Source organism: Narcine bancroftii, chromosome 4, assembly GCF_036971445.1.
Source record: "Narcine bancroftii isolate sNarBan1 chromosome 4, sNarBan1.hap1, whole genome shotgun sequence".
Taxonomy (NCBI): domain Eukaryota; kingdom Metazoa; phylum Chordata; class Chondrichthyes; order Torpediniformes; family Narcinidae; genus Narcine; species Narcine bancroftii.
Genome location: NC_091472.1, coordinates 39,772,014 through 39,796,047, shown reverse-complemented (window position 1 = coordinate 39,796,047; position 24,034 = coordinate 39,772,014). Strand labels below are relative to the sequence as shown.

General features: G+C 42.8%; 1 protein-coding gene across 4 annotated transcripts in view; it reads right to left on the bottom strand.

The window, feature by feature from the left end:
* Positions 1 to 24,034, bottom strand: part of LOC138760479 (protein kinase C epsilon type) — a 680,128-nt gene that overhangs the window by 227,373 nt on the left and 428,721 nt on the right. For all 4 annotated transcript variants that reach the window (XM_069931096.1, XM_069931095.1, XM_069931097.1 and 1 more), the window contains 4 exons: positions 23,613 to 23,755; positions 18,739 to 18,835; positions 13,396 to 13,601; positions 6,348 to 6,521 (listed from right to left, as the gene is read on the bottom strand). In XM_069931096.1, the coding sequence (XP_069787197.1) occupies positions 6,348 to 6,521; positions 13,396 to 13,601; positions 18,739 to 18,835; positions 23,613 to 23,755 (620 nt within the window). The remainder of the gene's footprint in view (positions 1 to 6,347; positions 6,522 to 13,395; positions 13,602 to 18,738; positions 18,836 to 23,612; positions 23,756 to 24,034) is intronic.

Genomic DNA, 24,034 nt, shown 5'->3' with positions numbered 1-24,034 from the left:
GTATCACAAACAACTTATAAAATACATGATTATCACAATTTCTTCAATCCCATGAAAATACTGTACAAGATATTTGAGCTGTGCTTGTCAGAATGAATAGGTTGCAAAGAACTTTGGCTTTCATGAAAGCTTATCCCATCATGGAATCAACTTGGAATATGCAACATATCCTTGGAATATCCTATTCCTTCACTGGCTATGTAATGAAATGGAACACTGAGATGGTGGTTTGCCCTCCTGGTTCCAGGGTCCGGGATGTTGCTGCTCAAGTCCAGGACATCCTTAAGGGGGAGGGAGATGAGACAGAAGTCATGGTACATGTAGGTACCAACGACATAGGGAGGAAGAGAGAAGAGGTCCTGAAATGTGAGTAAGTACAGGGAGTTAGGTAGAGTTAAAAAGAAGAAGCACCGCAAAGGGAGTAATCTTGGGATTACTGCCTGTGCCACGCGACAGTGAGAGCAGGAATAGAATGAGATGGAGGATGAGCGCGTGGCTGAAAGGGTGGAGCAGAGGGCAGGGATTCAAGTTTGTGGTTCCCTGGGACCATTTTTGGGGTAGGTGTGACCTGTACCAAAAGGACAGGTTGCATTTGAACCCGAGGGGGACCAGGATTCTGGTGGGGATGTTTGCTAGGGTTACTCAGGAGACTTTAAACTAGAATGGCTGGGGGGAGGGAACCAAATGAAGGAGAACAGCAAGGAGAAGGTTAGAGTGCAACCAGAGAAAGCTTGTAGACAGTGTTTGAGGGGAGTAAGGCAGGTGATAGAAAAGGGGGGATGCTCGATACGAAGATGGACAGGTGGATTACAAAAGATCATAAGAGAGGTGTTGGTAAAGGTAGGGGCATACAGGAAGTAAAAAGTGGGAAATCTCTAAAATGCATATATTTTAATGCTAGGAGCATTGTAAGGAAGGTGGATGAGCTGTAGGTATGGATTGACACTTGGAAGTATGATGTAGTAGCGATTAGTGAAACATGGTTACAGGAGGGATGTGACTGGCAGCTAAATATTCCTGGATTTAGTTGCTTTAGGTATGATAGAACCGGTGGGGGGGGTGTGGGGGGAAGAGTGGGTGGGGTTGCACTACTTGTTAGAGAAAATATTACAGCGGTGCTTAGGTGCGATAGAATAGAAGGTTCATCCAGGGAGGCTATTTGGGTGGAAGTGAGGAATGGGAAAGGGAAAGTTACAATTATAGGGGTGTATTATAGACCACCGAATGGGGAACACGAATTAGAGGAACAAATTAGTAGGGAGATACCAGATATTTGTAATAAGCACAGGGCAGTGATTGTGGGGGATTTTAATTTTCCTAATATTGATTGGTTAACCCATTCCGTGAAAGGGCTGGAGAGGTTGGAGTTTGGAAAATGTGTGCAGGATAGCTTTTTACATCAATACGTGGAGGTACCAACTAGAGAGGGAGCTGTGTTGGATTTACTGTTGGGGAATGAGATGGGTCAGGTGACAGAGGTATGTGTGGGGGAGAATTTCAGTTCAAGTGATCATAGTACCATTAGCTTCAAGGTAATTATGGAAAAGGATAGGTCTGGGCACAGAGTTGAGGTTTTTGAGCGGGGAAAAGATAGAATTGAGGAGATGCGAAAGGATTTACAAGGGGTGGATTGGGACAATTTGTTTTCTGGGAAGGATGTAATAGAGAAATGGAGGGTCTTTTAAATGAGAGATTTTAAGAGTACAACATCTTTATAAACCTGTTAGGTTGAAAGGTCAGGTCAAAAGTTTGAGAACCATGGTTCTCAAGGGATATTGGAAACTTGGTTTGAAAGAGGGAGTACTACAATAAATATAAGAAACAGGGAAAAAAGGAGATGCTTGGGTACTATATTGAATGTAAAAAGAATCTTAAGAAAGAAATTAGAAAAGCTAAAAGAAGGTATGAGGTGGCTATAGCAAGCAGGGTGAAAATAAATCCAAAGGGTTTCTACAAATATGTAAATAGCAAAAGGAAAGTGAGAGACAAAATTAGTCCAATAGAGAATCCGAAAGGACAAATGTGTGTGGAGCCAAAAGAGATGGGGGAGGTCTTGAACAATTTCTTTTCCTCAGTATTTACTGAGGAGAAGGATATTGAACTGCAGGGTAAAGGAAGCAAAGGGGGTAAATATGGAGACTATAGAGTTTAAGAAAGAGGTAGTACTGGAGCTTTTGAAACATATAAAGGTGGATACGTCTCCAGGTCCTGACAGGATTTTCCCCAGGACCTTGAGAGAAGTTGAGGAAAATAGCAGAGGCTCTGGCAGTGATTTTTCAAATGTCATTAGAGACGGGTATAGTGCCGGAGGATTGGCGTGTTGCGCATGTGGTTCCATTGTTTAAAAAGGGTTTGAGGAGCAAGTCTAGCAATTATCGGCCTGTAAGTTTGACGTCTGTGGTAGGTAAATTGATGGAAAACATTCTTAGAGATAGTATATATAAGTATATGGAGGGACAGGATCTGATCAGGGACACTCAACACAGATTTGTGTGTGGAAGGTCGTGTTTGACCAATCTTGTTGAATTTTTTGAAGAGGTAACTAGGAATGTTGATGAAGGTAGAGCAGAGGATGTTGTCTATATGGACTTCATTAAGGCTTTCGATAAGATTCCACATGGGAGGTTAGTTAGGAAGGCTAAGTCCTTGGGTGTTAATTTGGAGATAGTCAAAGGGATTCAACAGTGGCTGGAAGGAAGGTGCCAGAGAGTAGTAGTAGATAATTGCTTGTCAGGATGGAGGCCGGTGACAAGCGATGTACCTCAGGGTTCGGTATGGGGACTGTTGCTGTTTGTCATATATAGTAATGATCTGGAGGATGGGGTGGTAAATTGGATTAGTAAATATGCAGATGATACCAAAATAGGGGGAATTGTGGATGATGAAGAGGGTTTTTAAAGATTGCAGAGGGATTTAAACTGCTTAGAGGAGTGGGCAGAAAGATGGCAGATGGAGTTTAATGCTGATAAGTGTGAGGTGCTTCATTTTGGAAAGAATAATCAAAGCAAGACATGTGGTAAATGGGAGGGCATTGAAGAATGCAGTGGAGCAGAAAGATCTAGGAATAACATTGTTCCCTGAAGGTAGAAGCACATGTGGATAGGATGGTGAAGAAGACCTTTAGTAAGCTAGCCTATATAAATCAGTGCATAGAATAGAGGAGTTGGGAAGTAATGATGAAACTGTACAAGGCATTGGTGAGGCCAAATTTAGAGTACTGTGTGCAGTTCTGGTCACCGATTTATAGGAAGGATATTAACAAGATAGAGAGAGCACAGAGAAGATTTACAAAAATGTTGCCTGGGTTTCAGCATCTGGAATACAAGGAGAGATTGAGCAAAGTAGGTCTTTATTCCTTGGAATGTAGAAGGCTGAGGGGGGATTTGTTAGAGGTGTTTAAGATAATGAGAGGGATAGATAGAGTTGATATGGAAAGGCTTTTCCCATTGAGAGTAGGAGAGAGGGATACAAGAGGTCATGGGTTGAGAGTTGATGGGCAAAGGTTTAGGAGTAACATGAGGGGGAACTTCTTTACTCAGAGAGTGGTTACTGTGTGGAATGGGCTTCCGTGAAAGGTGGTGGAGGCAGAGTCAATTTTGTCATTTAAGAAAGAGTTGGTTAAGTATTTGGATGGGAGGGGGATGGAGGGATATGGGCAGAGTGCTGGTAAGTGGGATTAGAGGAGGGTACTTTGATCAGTGCGGACTAGAAGAGCCAAATTGGCCTGTTTCCATGCTGTAATTGTGTGTGTGTGTGTGTGTGTGTGTGTGTGTGTGTGTGTGTGTGTGTGTGTGTGTGTGTGTGTGTGTGTGTGTGTGTGTGTGTGTGTGTGTGTGTGTGTGTGTGTGTGTGTGTGTGTGTGTGTGTGTGTGTGTGTGTGTGTGTGTGTGTAGATATGTGCATATATATGTGTATATATATATATATATATGGTTACAAAGTTAACTGGACATACAAGAGTGTTTGCCTTCAAATTGCTGTAAAGAGAACATTACTGCACAATAATGTGCCTTCAATATGATTGGTATTCTAAACAAAAAAGATTAAAAATAAATCTTGAAGTGGATCAAAGATTTTCTGAACTTTCATATCAAAGCTCCAGATGACAGCTGGGCAATTTTCCACTAAATTCAGTGAATGGTTCTTGTGAAACTGCTTTTGATTAGTATCTAGCAGACTTGTGTAGGAGAAACTGAAGCTGGTAAGAATCAGTAACAATCCATTCTTCCATGCAATGAGAATTTGAAAACAGATTAAAAATCAGATTACCTTCTAACAGGAGTGGATTTTTATGTTTCTTTCTTATTTTAAAGATAACTAATGTTGCACCCTTGTTTAAAACAAGAAAGGATTATCCTGAATTACAATGGGCCTGTCAGCCTAACATTAATGGTGGGTAAGAGACTGGAAAACATGTTGAAGGGAAGAATAAATCAGCATGTTTGAGAGGCATGAATTAATCGCAGGTTATCAAAATATATTTGTTAAAGGTAACATTTTGATTCAAATATTTAAAGTGGGAATAAAGAGAGTCAATGAAGATAATGCATTTTGTGTCACCACTATGGATTTGGACATAGTTGTTTGACAGATTAATCAGTTAATTAAAAGTGCCTGAGAGGGTGCAGAGGAATTTTTTTTGAAAATATTGGTGGGTAACAGTTGTGAGGAGATGCTAAGAAGGCTGGAGATAGTTTCTTTGGAACAAAGTTATGTTGAGGAAGTATTTAATTGAGGTACATAATTGAGAAGACACAATAGTAGTTGGCCTCATCAGCAACAACAATGAGACACCAGAGAGAAGAGGAGGAAAATCCTGTGAAAGGAGATGATCGTGGACTTCAGGAGGAATGATGGACCTTGCACTACAACATTAATAACTTGGTAGTGGAGAGTGTAGAGAACACCAAGATCCTCAGGGTCCACTGAAGAAGCGACCTATCTTGGACACACATGTCAGGAAGGGTCAACACCGACTACACTTTCTGAGAAGGCTGAGGTGGGGAAGGCTACCAGCCACCTTCTACAGGAGCTCTATTGAGAGCATTCTGGTCAGTTTCATCACAGTGTGCTACCGCTATAGTAGAGCATTGGATGGGAGGTCAATCCATAGGACTATGAGTGGCAGGGAGGATCGCTGGAGTCTCCCTTCCCCCATCATTGTGATCTATCGGGATTGTTGTTTGAAGAGGGAGTGCAAAATCATTGAGGGCTCCTTCCACCCTGCACAGCATCTTTCAGCTACTCCCGTCAGGAAAGTGACACGCGTATCAAAGCCAGGTCGAGAAACAGCTTTTTTCCACAGACAGTGTGACTATTGAATGACTGATGAACTGCTCTTGCAATCCCTCCAAGACTATTATTAAACAATATTTGTTATATATGTATATATGTACTGCATATGCATCATTTATCTGCATGTATCGTCTCGTCTGCACCGAGGAACTGGTAAACAAGGGAAGACCAGTGTGGATGAGCAGAAATAGGTAAACAAGCCGGTTGGGGGGTGCAGAACAGTACCCAAAAGTAAATTGATGAACAGAAATAACCTTTTCCCTTTGACAAAAAGTTCCACATGAATTCAAGTTAATTGTTAGAAGGATTAGAATGCTTGAAGAAAAATATTTATGCAGAGTTTAGTCTGAAACCTACTCCCTTATTGAGTGGAGACAGAAACCCTCATCAGAGCTGTAACATATTTAAATAAGCTGTCGCCTACAAGATTACACTGAAAGCTTGTAATTTCTTTACTTATAGCTCCATATTTGGCCAACATGTTTTCAGATGCTCAATTTCAGGATAAAGATTTATTCAAAAGAAGGCAGCTACCATTTCATTCATGTGCTCACAATTCATGTATGAGCGTCAACGTAAAGTCAAAGCAAACACACCAAGCACAAACTTATCCTCACCAATGGGTTAGTGAGTACAGCGACAGCTATCTTGAACAAAAGCTCTGGAATGAATTCTCCCTTCTTACCCCAGAATCATGACTGTTAACTTGATGGATTCAGTTCTGAATGCCGAAAAAGACACAAATCCTGTGAATTTGAATGGCTCCTCCATTCATGTACATCACAGTGGCTCCATTGTTATAGTCAAACAGGGTATTCACTCCATTATGTCCATTTTGACCAGTGCGTATCCATTTATTTTAAACCCATCTCCCAGCATTTGATCCATAGCATTTGAAACCAAGACGATTGGTTATGATTTAATTGGGCAATATCTGCCTTCATATTAAACAAGCTTCTTACTGTTTTATTCAGGGGTTGAGTTTTCAGAAACAAAAATAATTCCATTTGAATAAAATATGGTGCATTATGTATTACTTTAGCTCACAATACCTTTGTCTGGAAGCAGCAGAAAAGTTGGGTCAAGTAAGGATGCCTCCTTGCTAATGCCAGAATTCTCTTCTCGGTCATTGTGCAGTCCACATCATCATCTTGGAGAATAACGTCCTTCTTAAGCACCTTCACAGCATAAACTTCATCAGTACCCTTCAGTTCAGCCAACATGACCTACAATTTATGAATGAAAGCAAAAACATATAAGCACTGAATAAATACCTAATATACAATTGTTTTGCAGGAAATAGATGCAATAAGGGTAATTTGTTCCAGATATCTTTTACTTGTTTCTGAAATACTGGGAGATTGGATGTTGATGGATGGTAAAAAGCAATTTCTCACTGGTAGAGGTCATCAGTTCAGTCTTGGAGGAAGAGTTGGTTGTAGAAAGGCTGTAGTGATGTTAGCAGGAAGAGTGTAGCTAACTTTAATTCTGGAGTGGTGTCGTATATTAAACCCCTGATGCACCATATCATTATTGTAATACATCACAGGTCGGGAGAAAATTGCTCTGACCAAAACTGCAAGGAACTACAAAGAGTTGTGAACGCAGCTCAGGCCAACATGCAAAATATCATCCTGTGGCGGCACACCACTAGGCAGGCAAACCACTTGTAATCCACGCGGCGGGGCAGCCGGTCAAAATGGCGTCGTCGGGGGTTTCCCCTTTATCTCAGCACAGGGCTCAGAAGCCCGAGCTGGGGGACCACGTGATGCTCGGGTGACATCAGTGCCCCCCAGCGCGATTCTCAGCCAGGTCCGGGCTGGGAGTATAAGTCCAGCCCAGCAGCCTGTAATAAATCAGTTCTGCTTACTGAGCTCAACCCGTCTGGTTGTGTGTTCTTTCAGTAGCAGTGTAGCTGCCACTACAATTGGTGACCCCGACCGGTTCAAACGTCTTTGAACCCATCATGAGCGAACCTGGGATCAGTGCTATAGCCGTCAAGCTGCCTGAACTCTGGGTTCAGGAGCAGGAGACCTAGTTCGGCCACGCGGAGGCTCAGTTTCACCTCTGCCAGATTTCATCCGACACAACCAAATTCTACCATGTGGTTGCCGCCCTGGACCAGGCCACCGCTAAATGTATGCTGCACGTCGTTCAGCACCCACCGGCCAAAGACAAATACGAGACCATCAAGCGAATGCTCACTGGATCCCTCGGATTATCCATGCTCCAGCATGCCGCTCGGATGCTGCACCTCGATGCCCTGGGGGACAGGTCCCCAATGGAGCTGATGGACAAGATGCTCGCTCTTATAGGAGATCACACCAACTGCCCACTCTTCGAGTGCATTTTCCTCGACCATCTGCCGAGGACATCCGGCCGTTACTGGCCCAAGAGAGCTTTACTGACCCGAAGAATGTCATTTAGAAGGCACAAGAGCTATGGCTCAAGCAATTCCTGGAGGGCTTGGCAGTCCAGCAGGTCATGAGGCATTGGCATGACCACGCCAAGCCCGCCCCTAGTGCTGCGGTAGAGCATCCGGACCCTGCAGGGGCCACAAGGAGCATAACCAGGGACACGGCAACCGCTCCAGGCCTCTGTTTCTACCACCAGCGCTGGGGAGCCAAGGCTCGGAAGTGTCGTCAGCCCTGCTCGTTCCAGGGAAACGTCCACGGTGGCCGCTGTTAATGGCTGAGGCGGATGGCCAAGGACATAGTCTCCTCTACCTGTGGGACTCAGCCAGCAGCCGGCGGTTCCTTGATGAAACTGGGGCCCAGATTAGCGTCATCCTGGCCACGGGCATAGAGTCCAGGAGCCGACCTCGAGGACCTCCCCTCCGTGTGGCCAACGCAACAGAGATCCGGATGAATGGAGACAAGACAGTCCATTTCCAGATCGGCCGGCAAAAGTTCTCGTGGAGGTTCACCGTCTCATCACTTCCGACCGCCATTCTTTGTGCCGACTTCCTCCTTGCCTATGGGCTTCTGGTGGACATTTGGGGTAGACGCTTGGTGGATGCCCGTACTTTTCAGGCCATTTGCCTCAATGCCTCCCATATAAAGCACCACAGATGGCCACAATCATCATGCCCAGAGATGAGTTCCAGCGAATCCTGGACGAGTTTCTGGCCCTCCTCAAGCCACAGTTCTCCGCTGCATCGCCAAGCCACGGGGTGTTCCACCACATTCCCACCCAGGGTCCACTGGTTCACACCAAGGCATGCCGCCACCCGCCTGACAAGCTCCAGGTGGCGAAGGGAGAGTTTTTGCATCTGTTGGAGCTGGGGATCATTCGGTGGTCTGACATCCCGTGGGCCTCGCCGCTCCACTTGGTCCCGAAAGCCTCCGGCAGCTGGCGTCCCTGTGGAGACTATCAACGGCTCAATGAGGTGACAGTTCCTGACCATTACCCCATTCCTCACATCCAGGACTTTACGGCCAACCTGCATGGTGCGAGGGTTTTCTTAAAGGTTGACCTGGTGCGCGGGTATCACCAAATCCTAGTGCACGCTGAGGACATACACAAGATGGCCATCATCGCCCCCTTCAGTTTGTTCAAATTCCTTTGCATGCCGTTCGGGCTCAAGAATGCCGCTCAGACCTTCCAGCGCCTCATGGATTCAGTGGGCAGGCACCTGGATTTTGTCTTCATTTACTTAGATGACATCCTCGTTGTCAGCAGGGTTCAGGCGCAACACAAGCCCCACCTGCGTACCCTCTTCTCCCAGCCGGCCGACTTCGGCCTCACCATCATCCCGGCCAAGTGCCAGTTTGAGAAAGAGTCCATACAGTTCCTGGGCCATATCATCACGGCCGAGGGAGCCACGCCTTCCGCTACGAAGATTGCCGCTATCAAGGAGTTCCCACGTCTGGACAATCTCAAGGGGCTGCAGGAGTTCGCGGGTATGGTCAACTTCTACAACCAATTCATCCAGGGAGCTGCGCGCATCATGCAGCCACTATTTGCCCTTATCGCAGCCAAGCACAGAACGCTCACCTGGACCCTGCAATGCTTTTGAGGCCACCAAGGATGTCCTCACGAAGGCTACCATGCTCGCCCTCTGATGTGCATATGGCGCTCTCTGTCAATGCGTCTGCCACAGCCATCGGCGCTGTCCTGGAGCAGCAGGTGAACAGACAATGGAAGCCAATGGCATTCTTCAGCCAGCTTCTCCACCCACCAGAGCGCAAGTATCGCGCTTTTGACCGTGAGTTACTGGGCATGTACCTGGTGGTGTGGCATTTCTGATATTTCTTGGAGGAGAGGACTTTTACCATCTTCACTGACCACAAACCCCTCACCCAGGCACTCGCGATGGCGAAGGACCCCTGGTCGGCCAGACAGCAGCGTCACCTCTCCTTTGTGTTGGAGTTTACCACCAACATTCGACACAAGGCGGGGAAGGACAACGTGGTCGCTGATGCACTCTCGCAACCGGCCATCTGCGTGCTGACGCCCGGCCTAGACTTCAACCAGCTTGCCCAGGACTAGCAGTCCGATGAGGAGATGCGAGCCTTCAGGACTGCCATCATGGGCCTGTGGTTCCAAGACTTTCTGACTCTGAGCGACGGAAGCACCATCCTGTGCAGTGTCTCCATGGGCACCCCGCGGCCAGTGGTTCCCCAGCAGAGGCGCAGGCAAGTCTTCCATCACATCCACGACCTTTCACACCCGTCCATCAGGTCCACGATCCGGATGGTGGCAGAGCGGTTCATCTGGCATGGGCTACGGAAGCAGATCGTGGGCTGTGTCAGAACATGCACCCATTGCCAAATGTCCAAGGTACACAGACACACCAGGGCACCTGTGCAAGAGTTTGAGCATGTCTGGGAACAGTTCAGCCACATTCTCATGGACATAGTCAGACCCTTACCCGTTTCCCGGGGCAATCATTACCTGTCCACGGTGGTGGACTGCACCACTTGTTGGCCAGAGGCAATCCCGATGCTGGACACCTCCATGGACTCCTGCTTCCGAGCGCTGTTGCACAGTTGGGTCACCTGGTTTGGCGTTCCGAATCACCTCACCAGCGATCGGGACACCCAGTTCACCACTGTGCTCTGGGCACAGCTTGCCAACAGGTTGGGAATCGAGCTACACCGCATCACAGCCTATCACCTGCAGGCCAATTGGCTGGTTGAGCGTCTGCACCACCACCTTAAGTGGGCACTTGTGGCCCGCCTCACCAGTCCAGACTGGGTGACGAACTGCCTTGGGTGCTCTTGGGCATCCGCTCCACACCCAAGGAGGATTTGCAGGCATCATCAGCTGAGCTGGTCTACAGTGCACCGCTGGCACTTCCTGGTGAGTTAATCAACCCCCAGCGGTCACCCCATGAGCTGCTTCCCCACCTCCGGGCCCACTTGGACTCCTTCGCATCCCCACCTCCACCCAGAGATGGCACACGGCCATCTCACATCCCCAGCGAGCTGCTTTCTGCAGAGTACATCTTTATTCGGTGGGGCCCGCTGGCGGCACCTCTGCAGAGACCTTACGAGGGGTCGTACAAGGTTGTCCAGCATTCAGAGTCTACATTCACGCTGGACATAGGCGGCAGGCGGGAACTGTTTACTGTGGACAGGCTAAATCCAGCGCACCTTGACCTGACCGAACCAGTGATTGTGGCCCAGCACAAGAAGCGAGGCCGCCCAGCTTAAAAGGACATTGGCGCCGGTTCTGGTGGGGGGGGTGGGGGCGGCTGTGTGGCAGCACACCACTAGGCAGGAGAACTGGCCCCGCTTGTAATCCAAGCGGCAGGGCAGCCGGTCAAATTGGTGCCATCGGGGATTTCCCATTTTTCTCAGAACAGGGCTCAGAAGCCCGCGCTGCGGGACCACATGACACCCGGGTGACCCCAGTGCAGTTCTCAGCCAGGTCCGGGCTGGGAGTATAAGTCCAGCCCAGCAGCCTGCAATAAATCAGTTCTGCTCACTGAGCTCAATCCGTCTGGTTGTGTGTTCTTTCAGTAGCAGTGTAGCTGCCGCTACAGTCCCTTTTATTGACTTATCTATACTTCTTTCTACCGCAGGAAAGCTGCCAATATATTAAAGGACCCAATCTATCCCTGTCTCTCTCTCTTCTATTTAAGTATGTTTTGACCTGCCTGAATAGTATGCAAAACAAAGTGTTTTACTGTTCCTTGGAACTCCTGATAATAAACAGCTCAATAAATGGGACTCTTGACCAATAAATAACTGAACCCCTGCCTGATTTAAACAGATTGGCAAGGAGAGATGTCAGGACAGGAGGGTTTGAAACTAATCGGGAGGGAGTGTGCAAACTCCTGTTGGTTAAATGGAGTTCATAGTGAGTGTTGTTAAAACCACTAGAAATGTCAAATGAAAATAGAAAGTGTTGGAAATAATTAGCAGGTTAGATCGTATTTCTCTAGAGAAAGAAAAACAGCTGATGTCAAGTTCATAATCTTGCTAATTAATTTCATTTGTTTTGTTGAAATATTATTGATACTAAAATATTTATTTAGTATCTTTCTCCAGAGACTCCTTCATCAGCTGAGAATTAGTTTCATATTTTATTAACTAAACAATACAAGCCTGAACGATGGATTCAGAGTTCTATTTTATGGAACTGTATGATAAAGTGACTATTATGGCACACAGTTCATGTCAAAACAAACAATATTTATTTGCTAGCCCCAATGGGGCAGCAATATAAATTCTATCCTCCTGGTAGTGAAGATTCTGTAAGGGACAAATTGCTCTTTCTTTAATTGGCTGGCATTAAACAGGCCTACCTGTCAACTAGCTGTTAAAATTCGGCTCCACTAAACACAAATGAACAGGACCTCAAAAGTGCTCACAATCTGAAATAAATATTCCAACACTTATTCTTTGCAAATAAATAAAGAGGAATATTTCCCCCTACTTTTGTCCCAATCAATAAATGATAAAGCACAGGATCAATGGAAGAACGCTGATGAGAACTGTAAAACCTCCTACCGTTCTTACTTGTACACCAACTTGATTAGTTTTGAGATCCCACAGCTACCGAGAAACATGTTCCGTTCTCCTACATTGAGTGAGAATGATCAGACCTCCTATAATGACAGTGGTCAGCTTTAACATCTTGATGATGCTTGATACATTTCTCTTTGCAGTCAATTGACCTCTTCTGCCAAACTGAGTCCAATCAGAACTGATAGATTTGGACAAGTACCCTGCAATAATTCACTTGGACTCAAAACATAATCCTGTTTCTTTCAGTACTCCATTTGCTTGTAAGTGCACAGCTGATGCAGTTTCTCATAGTAAGTTTTGTATTTTCACTAGTTTTTATCCCAAAGGAAGTGTTACAGTTTGTCTTCCAATGGCCACATGAGTAGATCAGTAGTTCACTATTGGTGCTAACAAAATTGCTTTTGCAATGCCAAGAATCCATAGTGACGTGACAGTGATCTTTTAGTGGCTGCCATATATTTTAAAAATATATTCAGTATTTTATTGGGATATTCAATTACAGTATTTTGAAGTACACCATTATGAAATACAATTATTTGAACTACATCATAATAATTATTAAGGGAAGAGATATATAATGCTATATTGTCAACAGTTATTACATTTTATAGACAAGAGCTGTGAACTCTATATATAACACTTTTTGAGTAGAATTATACTTTTTACATTCTCAAACTAATTGCACAAAAGCATTGAAGAGGCTTTGCAAGATGTGCAGGAGGGGCCAGTAATAAATATTAGTTCCAATGTCAATTCTCTCTTACACAAAGGACACGGAGGTCAACTCAACTAATTCATCTACATTCCTGCAGCTGTAATTAATTCACTCATGTGGACTTGGACCTTGGCAGATATTTATGGACCACACTACCATCTGGGAAAACTTGCATGGCAGGCTTCACTGTGTGGGGGGGGGGTTCATTTAAAACTCAATAAACTGAATGAAAATTGATTTGTTGCAGACCTCAAAGATACCAAGAGTGAAAGGAATCACAAAAGGTTAATAACACAAATAGGAACATAAACATTTATTTGTCAATTATCTCCTTGGCAAATATGGTATTGAAAGGAATACTGGCCATGAAAGCTTAAATGTTTTATCTTTGTGTTGCAGAGTACTCACCTTGCCGAAACTGCCTTTCCCTAATACTTTAATGAAGGAGAAGTCTTCTAAGTTATAATGCCTGGTCTGGAACTGTCTCAGTTCTCCATTTTCCCCATTTTCACCAGGTGTCAGGACTTGTTTATCTGCTTCTGCTCCTTTTTGTTCATCTCCTCTATTGTCAAATGAAAGAGCTTTCCTGATGTTGTTTTCAAGTTCTTTTAGTTCTACGGAAAGATTCAACATTTGATACTGTGTTTAATACACATAGATATCTAATGAAAATGCAGTTAAAATGACGAAACCCAAGTTGAAGAAATATTTTTCTTCCCATTTTTACTCTCTACCATTCCATCCTACCAGGCTCTGAAACCACATCATTCAAATGAGTGGAAAGGACTGGCATTTATTCAAGATCCTATTTATAATTATTTACACACAGTACACATTCCACCCACCCCCCCCCCCCCACCCCCAACCTCCTCTTTTTTATTTCTACTCACATACCACCTTTAGTAATCCCTATGCCATCGGTGAAAACCACTGTTTCAATCATACCTCAATGACTTGTTATGTGCACAGTTTCATAACTCCAAAGGAAATGAGCCATTGACAATTTTTCTAAAGCAAAATATTTCAGTAACAATTGGGTCTAGAGCAGTGATTCTCAACCTTCCCTTCCCACTTACATACCACTTTAAGCAAACCCTTACTAATAACAGAGCACCTATGGTATAGGGATTACTTACAGGGGTATGTGAGTGGAAAGAAAATGTTTGAAAACCACTGCTTTACAGCACACAAAAAGGTGAGAGTAATCCAGGACCACTATCAAGACAGAGTAACAAGAGAGAGAACCTTCAGGGACATTAAATGTCAGTGGATTCTGCAGACTCCTCTGATGCAGCTGCCTCCTGGACCCCAATAACCATTGTAGCCACATGATCTGTCCAGTCCAGTCCAGCAATGAACCCATGCTCTAGACATCAAAGATATACCTCGGACTCTGGTTCCAAAACCTTGAAGCAATAAGTAATCGCTGACCGAAACCCTTTTGAAGCCCTGCTTGCCAATTTTGTTCTGCAGCTAATTTAAACGCACACAGGGCTGTCAGGTGGGATGACCAAGCAGCAGGACACCGCGGAGGAGGGTTGTAAGACCACAGCCGTGGTCCCACTTCCTGCTCTTCCAAGATCTGCACCAGTACGTCCAGAGGCTGCAGCAGTGCCGCCATCTTCATTACATGGAACATTGAACAGTACAGCACAGTAACAGGCCCTTTAGCCTACGATGTCTACGCAGAATATGATGCACAAATTAAACTGAAACTCTGCTGCTTGAACACAATACATATCTCTCTATTTCTTGCATGTTCATGTGCCTATCTAGAATCCCCTTAAATGCTACTATTGTGCATGTTTCCACTAGGACTCTTGGCAGCCCGTTCCATCCACCTTCCACACTTCATTAAAAAAAATTACACCACAAATCTCCTTTCACCTCCACCTCCCATTTTACACAGCAGTTTTTAAAGGTCAAATTTTTTTTTACAGCCAAATGAAATGATGGAGGAGGGAAACCTGCTGTCATCCTCTTGCTAATATCACTGACAGCATGCTGCTTGATGGCTGAATAGATGGTGGGACAGACTTGGAATTGTCCAATATCACAGAATGGCAGAAGGCTATTTGGCCTATGTGCTCTCTCCAAAAGTGCCATATAGATGCATTCCCCTGACCTTTCCCGTACCATTTTAATAATTTGATTTTTACTGATTTACAGAATCAGCCTCCAAATACATTTTCAGGAACCGGTGCAGTTGTGTAATTATCTCCAGTTTCTCACAGGAATACAGCAAAGTGGCATTGATTTGGTTTAACTCCAATCTTTTTTACTCATCACTGGCTGATGAAGATGCAGGAACTTCCCACATTCGAGAAGAATCCCAGTTCCTACTCTGAAACTTTGCAATGGTTTTTACATAGATTCACCATCGCCTTTCTAAGGCAGCCAAGGATGCCCTTGTCAGTGACATCAAAGAATAGAACATTCAAAAAGGACAAAAACCTGCTGTAATAAAGGCATCATTGATTGTTTCTATTCTAATTCTAAGGCGGCACGGTTGGTGTAGCGGTTAGCACAACGCCTTTGCAGCACCAACAATCGAGACTGGGGTTTTAATCCATCTCTAAGGAGATTGTACGCTCTCCCCATGTCTGCATGGGTTTTCCTGGGGGCTCTGGTTTCCTCCCACTGATCAGGGATGAAGATTAATTGGATGTAACTTGGGTACCATGGGTTCATCAGCCAAATAGGCCTGTTATTGTGCTATATGTCTCAATTTAAATGTAAAATTTAATTTAATTTTGTTCTGATTTTATTAACAGTTGGATACCGATTGGAACTGCCAGCAATATTTTCTTTTGGATATTTAGCATGGTCACAGACCCTTCCGGCCCACGAGCCCATGCCGCCTTATTATACCCAACCCCTGTACGGTTTTCAAGGGAGGATGGAAACTGGAGCACCCAGAGGAAACCCACACAGACAAGGGGAGAACATACATACTCACAGAGAGTGCCAGACTGAAACCTGGGTCGCTGGTGCTATAACAGCATTGCGCTAAACATTACGCTAACTGTGTCACCACTTCTGGTACATTTTCCATGTTTATCATTTTAAGGCTTAAAATTCAAGGATTCATAAGTTCATAGAGTCATACAGCATGGAAACAGTCCCTTTAGCCAACTTGTCTTTGACCAAGATGTCCATTTACTCCAATCCTATTTGCCTGTGTTGGATCGATACCCCACTACACCTTTTCTGTCGATGTACTTATCTAAATGACTTTCAAGTGTTGTAAGTGTGCTGGCCACTACCTCTCGCAACTTGTTCCATATGTTCATCACCCCTTGTGAAAATCTTGTCCTTCAGGTCCCCTTTAAATTGTTCTCCTCTCATTTTAAAACGTGCCCTTTGGTTTTAGATTCTCCTAGTTTTCATTTTCCCAGGTGAAATGGGTTAGTATCTTTAACGACTAGTTTTATATATTCCATTTTTTGGGTTAATCCTACTCCAGTGGTTGATGTTGAAGAACGAGTTCAGTCGAAAATTCATAATTTCATCTCCCGTGTCTGGAAAAGAGGAGGACCTGCCAAAGGAATTTTGGAGATGCCACTATTATTTAACTGCGGTAACAACAGTGGCATCTTCCTAATGACTAGCATAGCAAATCTCATCACCAGAGTCCTCATCAATCTCCACCTCTGAGCACGGAATCTGTCTATGGAGAGGCACAATGAACATAACCTTTACTGTGGATCATATCTTAGAGAAATGCAGGGAGCAGCGTCAACCAGTACCCTTGCCCTTTTTGACATTTTAAACAAATGTCAACAAATGGAAACCCTTTTCTAGTGTGGCTGCACACAGCACACAGGATGTTGAACAGCACAACACAGGAACAGGCTCATGTCGGTCTATGACGAACATGATGTTGAAATCAAATTGAAACTCTATCCCTTGCTCTTGATAGCTATCCCCTTCAGATTCATGTGTTTATCTAAAAGCTTCACGAATGCTGCTTCTACCTCGACTCCTTGCAGCCTGTTCCAGGCACCTACTACTTACTGCATAAAATATTTGCCTTGCACATCTCCCTTAAACTTCCTTCCCCTCATCTTAACCCAGGGGAAAAGGTTCTGAATGTTCACCCAGTCAATGTATCCAATTATTTTATAAACCTCTACTAGGTCTTCCTTCAGCCTCCTGAACTCCAGACAAAACAATCCAAGCTTGTCCAATCTCTTCCCAAAACCTTTTTCTGTAAATCTGGCAATATCATAGAACATAGAACGACATGGAATACACTATCCTGATAAACCTCTTTTGTGAACCTTTCCAAAGCCACTACATCCATTCTGAAATGGGATGATGGGAAATTGCACACAATATTATACGTTCAACCAAACCAAAGTTTTATATAGAGTAAGGCCCCTGTTATCCACCATTCAAGCAACCGGTAGCCACAAAAAAGTGGCAAAAAAGAAATTTGAGGAATATCAATCGGTAAAAAGTGCGGAAATTTTAAATTGCCATGCTTCGACATTAGTTTGCCATTCCACACAACACGAAATCTCAAGCAACTGGAAAATTCACTTATCTGGCATCAACAAATCCCCATAGGTGCTGGATACCAGGGGTTTTATTGTAGCTGTAACATCATAATAACACTTTTATATTCAATGCCCTGCCCAATGAAGCAAAGCATACCATATGTGATTTTAGCACCATATCTAACTGCTTGGCCAATTTTTATGAGCTATGGACCTGGAACCCCAAATCCTTTTGCATATCAATGCTTTTAAGAGCTCTGCCATGAACCTTTTGTGTTCCCCTTACATTTGACCTCCAAAAGTGCAGCACCTTGCACTTTTCTGGATTAAATTCCATCTGCCATTTCTCTGCCTCTATCTGTAACTGATCCCCGTTGTATCCTTCGATAGTCCTTTAAAATGTCCAGAACTCCACCAATCTTTGTACATCTGCAAACTTACCCATCTATTTCTTCATCCAAGTCATCTATATATATCACAAACAACAATAATTCATCTCTGTTCTATTCAAAAGTATGTTGGCAGGCAAGTTGCAATCCTGAACAATGGATCAACAACAAGCCCAATCTCAGTGCAGACAGATGTCATGCAAGGCTGTCCTTTTCTTGAAGTCAGTTTCAGCACCTCGTTATCACCAGCAAGGCCAGCATTCCTCCTTGCCCTTGAAAAGATGGTGGTCAACCACCTTCTTGAAATATCAGGAAAAAAGAAGCAGACAATTAAAAAATGCTAAATTTATCTGACCCATCCCAGATAAAAGACACATTTTCTTTACTGAAGTTCCTTGAAGTTCAAACAGCAGAAAAGCTTTGCTCCCAGTGAGAAAAAAATTAAACTGCCCAGAATTCAGCTGGAAGAGTTTGTTTAATTTTCAACAGTGAAAACAAATCCGATTTTTCCTTTACAATTTTACTCTCAGTAGTGCACAACAAAAAAATTAAACTGCCCAGAATTCAGCTGGAAGAGTTTGTTTAATTTCCAACAGCGAAAACAAATCCGATTTTTCCTTTACAATTTTACTCTCAGTAGTGCACAACAAAAATCCATCTTCACATGAAGTCTCGTTTTACAGTGCCCAATGTTTATCTGCCTGGAATTGTGCTCTTATCCCATTGGACCAAGGTATTGCTTGAAACACTGAAGATCTTTTACATTTTGCCTCTTTGATCAAATAAAAACAGGCAGAATTCAAAAGCATAAATGCTGAATAAAGGATGTGTTGTGGGAACGTTCGTAGACTTGAACTAACCCTGATCAGATGGTGACATTGGTGCTGATTTTGATCTATCTTCGTCAGGTGGCGCTGGTCCTGGAACTGACATCTGTGGGTCTGGTCCTGTGCTCAACTGCATTAAAAGAAAGTATATAAATATTTTAAAAAGTTTTCAGAATAACTATTTCCTTTCAGAAATTTAAGTGGATAAAATGCAAAGAAAAAAATTCATTTAATTTACAATGGATGAAGTCATGAGAAAATGATTATTGAATTATTTTACATATAACGACATGTCAGTGTTGTCTTTGGAAAATGAACTGTTCAAAATATTAAATACAGTACTCAGGCAAACTGACTGCCGCCAGATTATAAAAATACCATGCACATGTTTACAAAATAGTCAAAATGTCTTATGGAAGGTTGGCCTTTACATTGAGAAATTCTGCTGGAACTTTCCAAAGAGAGCTGTGTAAGCAGTTAGTGCAGTGCCTTGGCAGCGTCACAGATCAGAACCGGGTTTTGAATCCCATGCTATCTGTAAGGAGTTTGTACTTTTTTCCGTGTCTGCATGGGTTTTCCTTGGTTTCCTCCTACTGTTCAAAATGTACCAGGTATTGTCGGTTAACTGAGTTCAATTGGGTGACCTGTTACCTTGCTGTATGTTTAAATAAAATAAATATTCTTTGTTAGGTTAAAGAATACAACTCTCCTACGAGCTGTTCAGGGAAAATGATAGTAAAAGGGCAAGGACGGAAGAAACTGCAAACGGAAAAAAAAACATTTTGAAATTGTTTGGATTCTACGTCCACATTGAATGAAGGAATTTTCTCACATATATCAAATCTGCTTAAGTATTTATGTTTCTGTCCTGTAATTTCCCAAACCTCCAGCTGATTTACAATGACATCCCCCTGCACGCAATGTAATAGGAGATGAGCTCTTAATAATACAGATGGTAGTTACAGATGAACAATATAAAAATAGCTCCGAAAATTAATGGCCATCCACAGATTACCATGTGCTGAGAAATAATCGAAATTGATATCATATTTAGGATAACAATATTTGTGAACCCAAAGGTCACACAGCGGGAGGTTATACTGGGAAGGAAGGGGTAGAACAAGGTATCTGCCAAAAAGAAATGAAATATGAAATTATTTGCTTTGTAAATATCTCTATCTATAAAATTAAAGCATGCAGTTTTTTTGCTGTACAGTCACAGAAGACATAAATCGGTTTAATTCTCAATGGGTACATGCAAAACTCTACAGTCCAATGAGAATTAATGCATTCTACTGGGTAACACTTACAACCCCCCACCCTTGTTTCACTTCTATTCTTTATAACAGGTTATATAATAACACAGCAACAGAAGGTTCAAGTGTTTTAAAAAGGTTAGTAATGTTTTTGGACATGAAGGATTGCTTAGATTTTTGTCTTCATCTGTTCAAGTGAAGGTAAAAAACAAAAATAGTTGACCTTCATTCAATAGGCCATAAGATTGGCAGAAATAGACCAACAAAAACAGGACAAGGAGCAGAGCTGAATGGATTAGGGCGCTCTGAAATACATTCTGCCTCAAGGCCATGGGAAAATAGTGATCATACAAGACAACAGGAAAGAATAATTTAAAACTGCGGTTTTCAAGTCAGTTAACTCCTTGTATTCTGGAAGATAAAAAAATTAATACAATTATCCTCCCTTCTCCTTTATTTACAATGTTATCCCTGGTACAATCTCATTTTATTAGTGGCAACACTCTCTATAAAGTGCTATTACTACCTTCAGAGCTCTAAAGCCCTGATGAAGTTATGATTCATCAGTTGGATGCTGGGCTGTTCATCAGGCCTTAAAATCTTTTCCTGAAAATAAAAATAAAAAGCTGATGGAAGTCTAAAATAATATCAGAAAGTGTTGTAAATACTCAGTGGGTCAGGCAACATCTGAGAGCAGAATGCTAAAGTTTCAGGTCAAGGACACTTCAACGAAACTTGGAAAATGGTCAAAAAAAGTTGAGTTTTAAGTTGCAAAGGAAACGGAAGAGGGAAGGTTAGGACAAAAGGAATATCTTTAATTGGGTAATGCTAAAGTGGCCAAGATGATTCACTGTTTACAGGATCACCTGATTGATAGATAAATTCAGGCAGTTAAAGAGAGAAACACCACATTCAAGAGAGACATGTAAAGGCTGCTAAATGCAAGTCACAGCTGTTGCTGGAACTGAAACCAAAAGGAGAAAACCAGAAAGGCCCAGTAGATCAGGCAATGTCTGTGCAGGCAAATAAAATGATAGAAAACGTACCTGACGTACGTTTGGTCAGCTCTGTAGTAAAGTTATCAGTCTCTAGTATTAACCAGTTTTGCCTCTAAATACCTAATGCCTGATAAATCCTGATTTACAAGTGAACGTAAATGCAACCAACTTACTGGCCATTTCATTTCATTTAATGGATCTGAATTTGCAATGAAATTGTGCATGCAATTTGCCAAATGATCAGGAAATAAAAAGAAAATGGAAGAACACTTTTTGGACTTAAATTGATAAAACAGCTGACTGTTTTTGGGCATAATATTGGTGTCAATGGTGACAATAGATGACAAGATACACAGAAACATCATAGAACAATGAGATAAGAATGTATGTGTCAATATTTATTCAAAAGATAATTCAGTGATGGAGAGCAACGGGGACAGGAAAATGGGGTTAATATTTATCATTTTAATGCTTCTCATGAAATAAATAAATCTATTCCCATATGAGAAATTTTCAAACCATTGCTAAGTAAATATTTGGATCAAGTACCGACAGAGGTCAGGAATGGTAGATCCAGATACGTCAAAACATCCTCTTTTTATCCCTATAATATTCTAGAGTATTTAAGATTTTGCTGGAACTAGGTTGCTCCTGTGATAAAACTGAAACAGACAAAACTATTTTATGTTGGGATCATATGATAGGTATGGCTAGAATAAATGCAAGAAGGCTTTTTTCCACTGAGGTAGGTGAGATACAAACCAGAGGACATGGGTTCAGGGTAAAAGGTTTAGGGGGAACATTATGGGGGACATTAGGGGGAAATTCTTCACACATTGTGGTGTGGGTATGGAATGAGCTGCCAGCTGAAGTGGTGAATCTGGGCTCAATTTTAACATTTAAGCAAAATTTGGACAGGTACGTGGATGGGAGGTGAATGGATGGATATGGAATGGATGCAGGTCAGTGGGAATAGACAATAATCATTCAGCACAGTCTAGAAGGGCTGAATGGCTTGTTTTCTGTGCTGTAATGTTCCTATGGATCTATATTCTCGTAAGGGGTCATCAACAACAAAGGCTAACTCTATTTCTCTCTCCAAATCCTGTCCGACTTTCTAAAAACTTAAGCATTTTCAATTTTCATGCATATTTTTGGTCCGAAACTTGCACTTCAATTTTCCAACTAGTAGAAAATAATTTAAGATTTATCGATTGAAAATCACCTTTTATTGAAAAAAATTCTCTTTTTATGATGAAACCATCAAGAACAAGATTTTTTATTATCCAAGTGAAGCAAAATCAATAACAATGAGAACTAAATGAACATGACATGTAACCCGACTTGGAAATGAAAGAATCTCCAGTACAATGCTTGCAAAGAATTTGTATACAGGAAGAACAATATAAACCAGTAATTGTTTGTAGTTCTTTTGTTCTTCACTTTTCTCTCCCCTTTCAGGAATGTACTGACTTTTTTTAATGGATAAACTTTAACAGGCACAGTCAATATACTTGCATCTTAACAGTCAAGAGGATCCAAAGTCTGAGCCTGTTATTATTTTTGCTCTCCCTGAACCCTAAGTGCTGAGAACAACAGCGTTAGTATAACCACTCCATGTGAAATCAAATAAGGTTAAAGGCTCTATTATTGTCACGTAATACTACATTTAGAATGTAACATATATGAAATTCTTTAACTTTTGTCTACCATCAGGCAGACAGAGAGAGACGCCACTTTGTCCAACGCCCCTCACAGAAATCTACAGCACCTGGTGTTCCTGGGCGGTCTCCCCTCCAGTACTGACCAGTACTGATTACACAATCTCAGGCATATTCAGGCTATTAGGTGCTGTTGTGAGCAGAGATCAAGAGTCAAGTCTGAAGTTTTTATGGTCTGCATAGATCTGTTTCATATTCGATCATACTTTTAATAATCAAGCCACTCAGGGCCATCAGGTTGAATGGAGGACAAATACTTGTATGTTCATTTCTACACCCATTTGCACAAATAGCTCTGTCTTGAAAGAGAAGCTGCTTCACTGGTTTGGTTTTAGAATATCTAATCTCAAATTATTGCCCTGTGGCGGCACGCCGCAGCGGCGATTGAGCCGGGGCTCTGGGCCGCGAGCGCAACTAAAGGCCAGCAGCCCATGCAGTGGCACTGGCCCCAACAAGCGAACCAGCAAGGGCAGCTTAAAGGCCAGCGACCCCAAAATGGAACTGGCCTTGCTGAACAGCCAACAGACAGGGGCAGGACGCAGGGAAGATGGGATTGTCATGCAAGAAGGTACCCGCGCGTAGGAAACCTGCTTTTGTCATGTGGGTTGTGACGTGAGTAAATGGGGGAAAGGGCGGGAACGCAGTGAGTATAAAAGTTGGGCCTGAGCCCCCAATAAAATGCAGAACTTAACCTGACTACACTACGTGTGAGTTCTTCCTTCGAGTAGCGCACGGCAACAGTTCGGTATTTCTTTTAAACAAGATAGAGCTGGAGCATGACGACTGCAAATTTTTGAAAGGTGCAGAAGAAACCACTATATCTCAGTACATGTGACAATGATAAATAAATGTAAAATCTTAATTTGTGCAAGTTTGTTGCAATCCATTCAGTCATTACCATCTTCAGCTAACTGCCACATTTAATGCTCTACCTTTTTTTTCCTTTGTCCACTGTTTGTGATCTTATCTGGAGTGACACCAAGATCGGCTAGCACCTTTGCTATTCCTCGGGCATCCACTCCACAGTTTGGTGCCACATTGGAGTCACAGCGTCTATGGACATTCATCTTGCAAACTATAGAAAGAGGTCAAAGCATTTTATGAGAGAAAAAAGAGAATTTAGTGGTAGTGGAAACATTATTTTTTGAAGTTTTAAAATGAAAGCACAGTAGAAAACGCTAAATTAAATTGTTGAAAATAATCTTGTCAAGTAAACAATATAATGTCTGATATTATGAGTATTCTTTACCCAGGAATAAAGAAGTCAATCAAAAAGGAATATGTTTATGCCATATTATTAATCAATCTTTTTTTTTCCCCCACATGCTCTTGTTTCAATCATCACAGGTTTGGA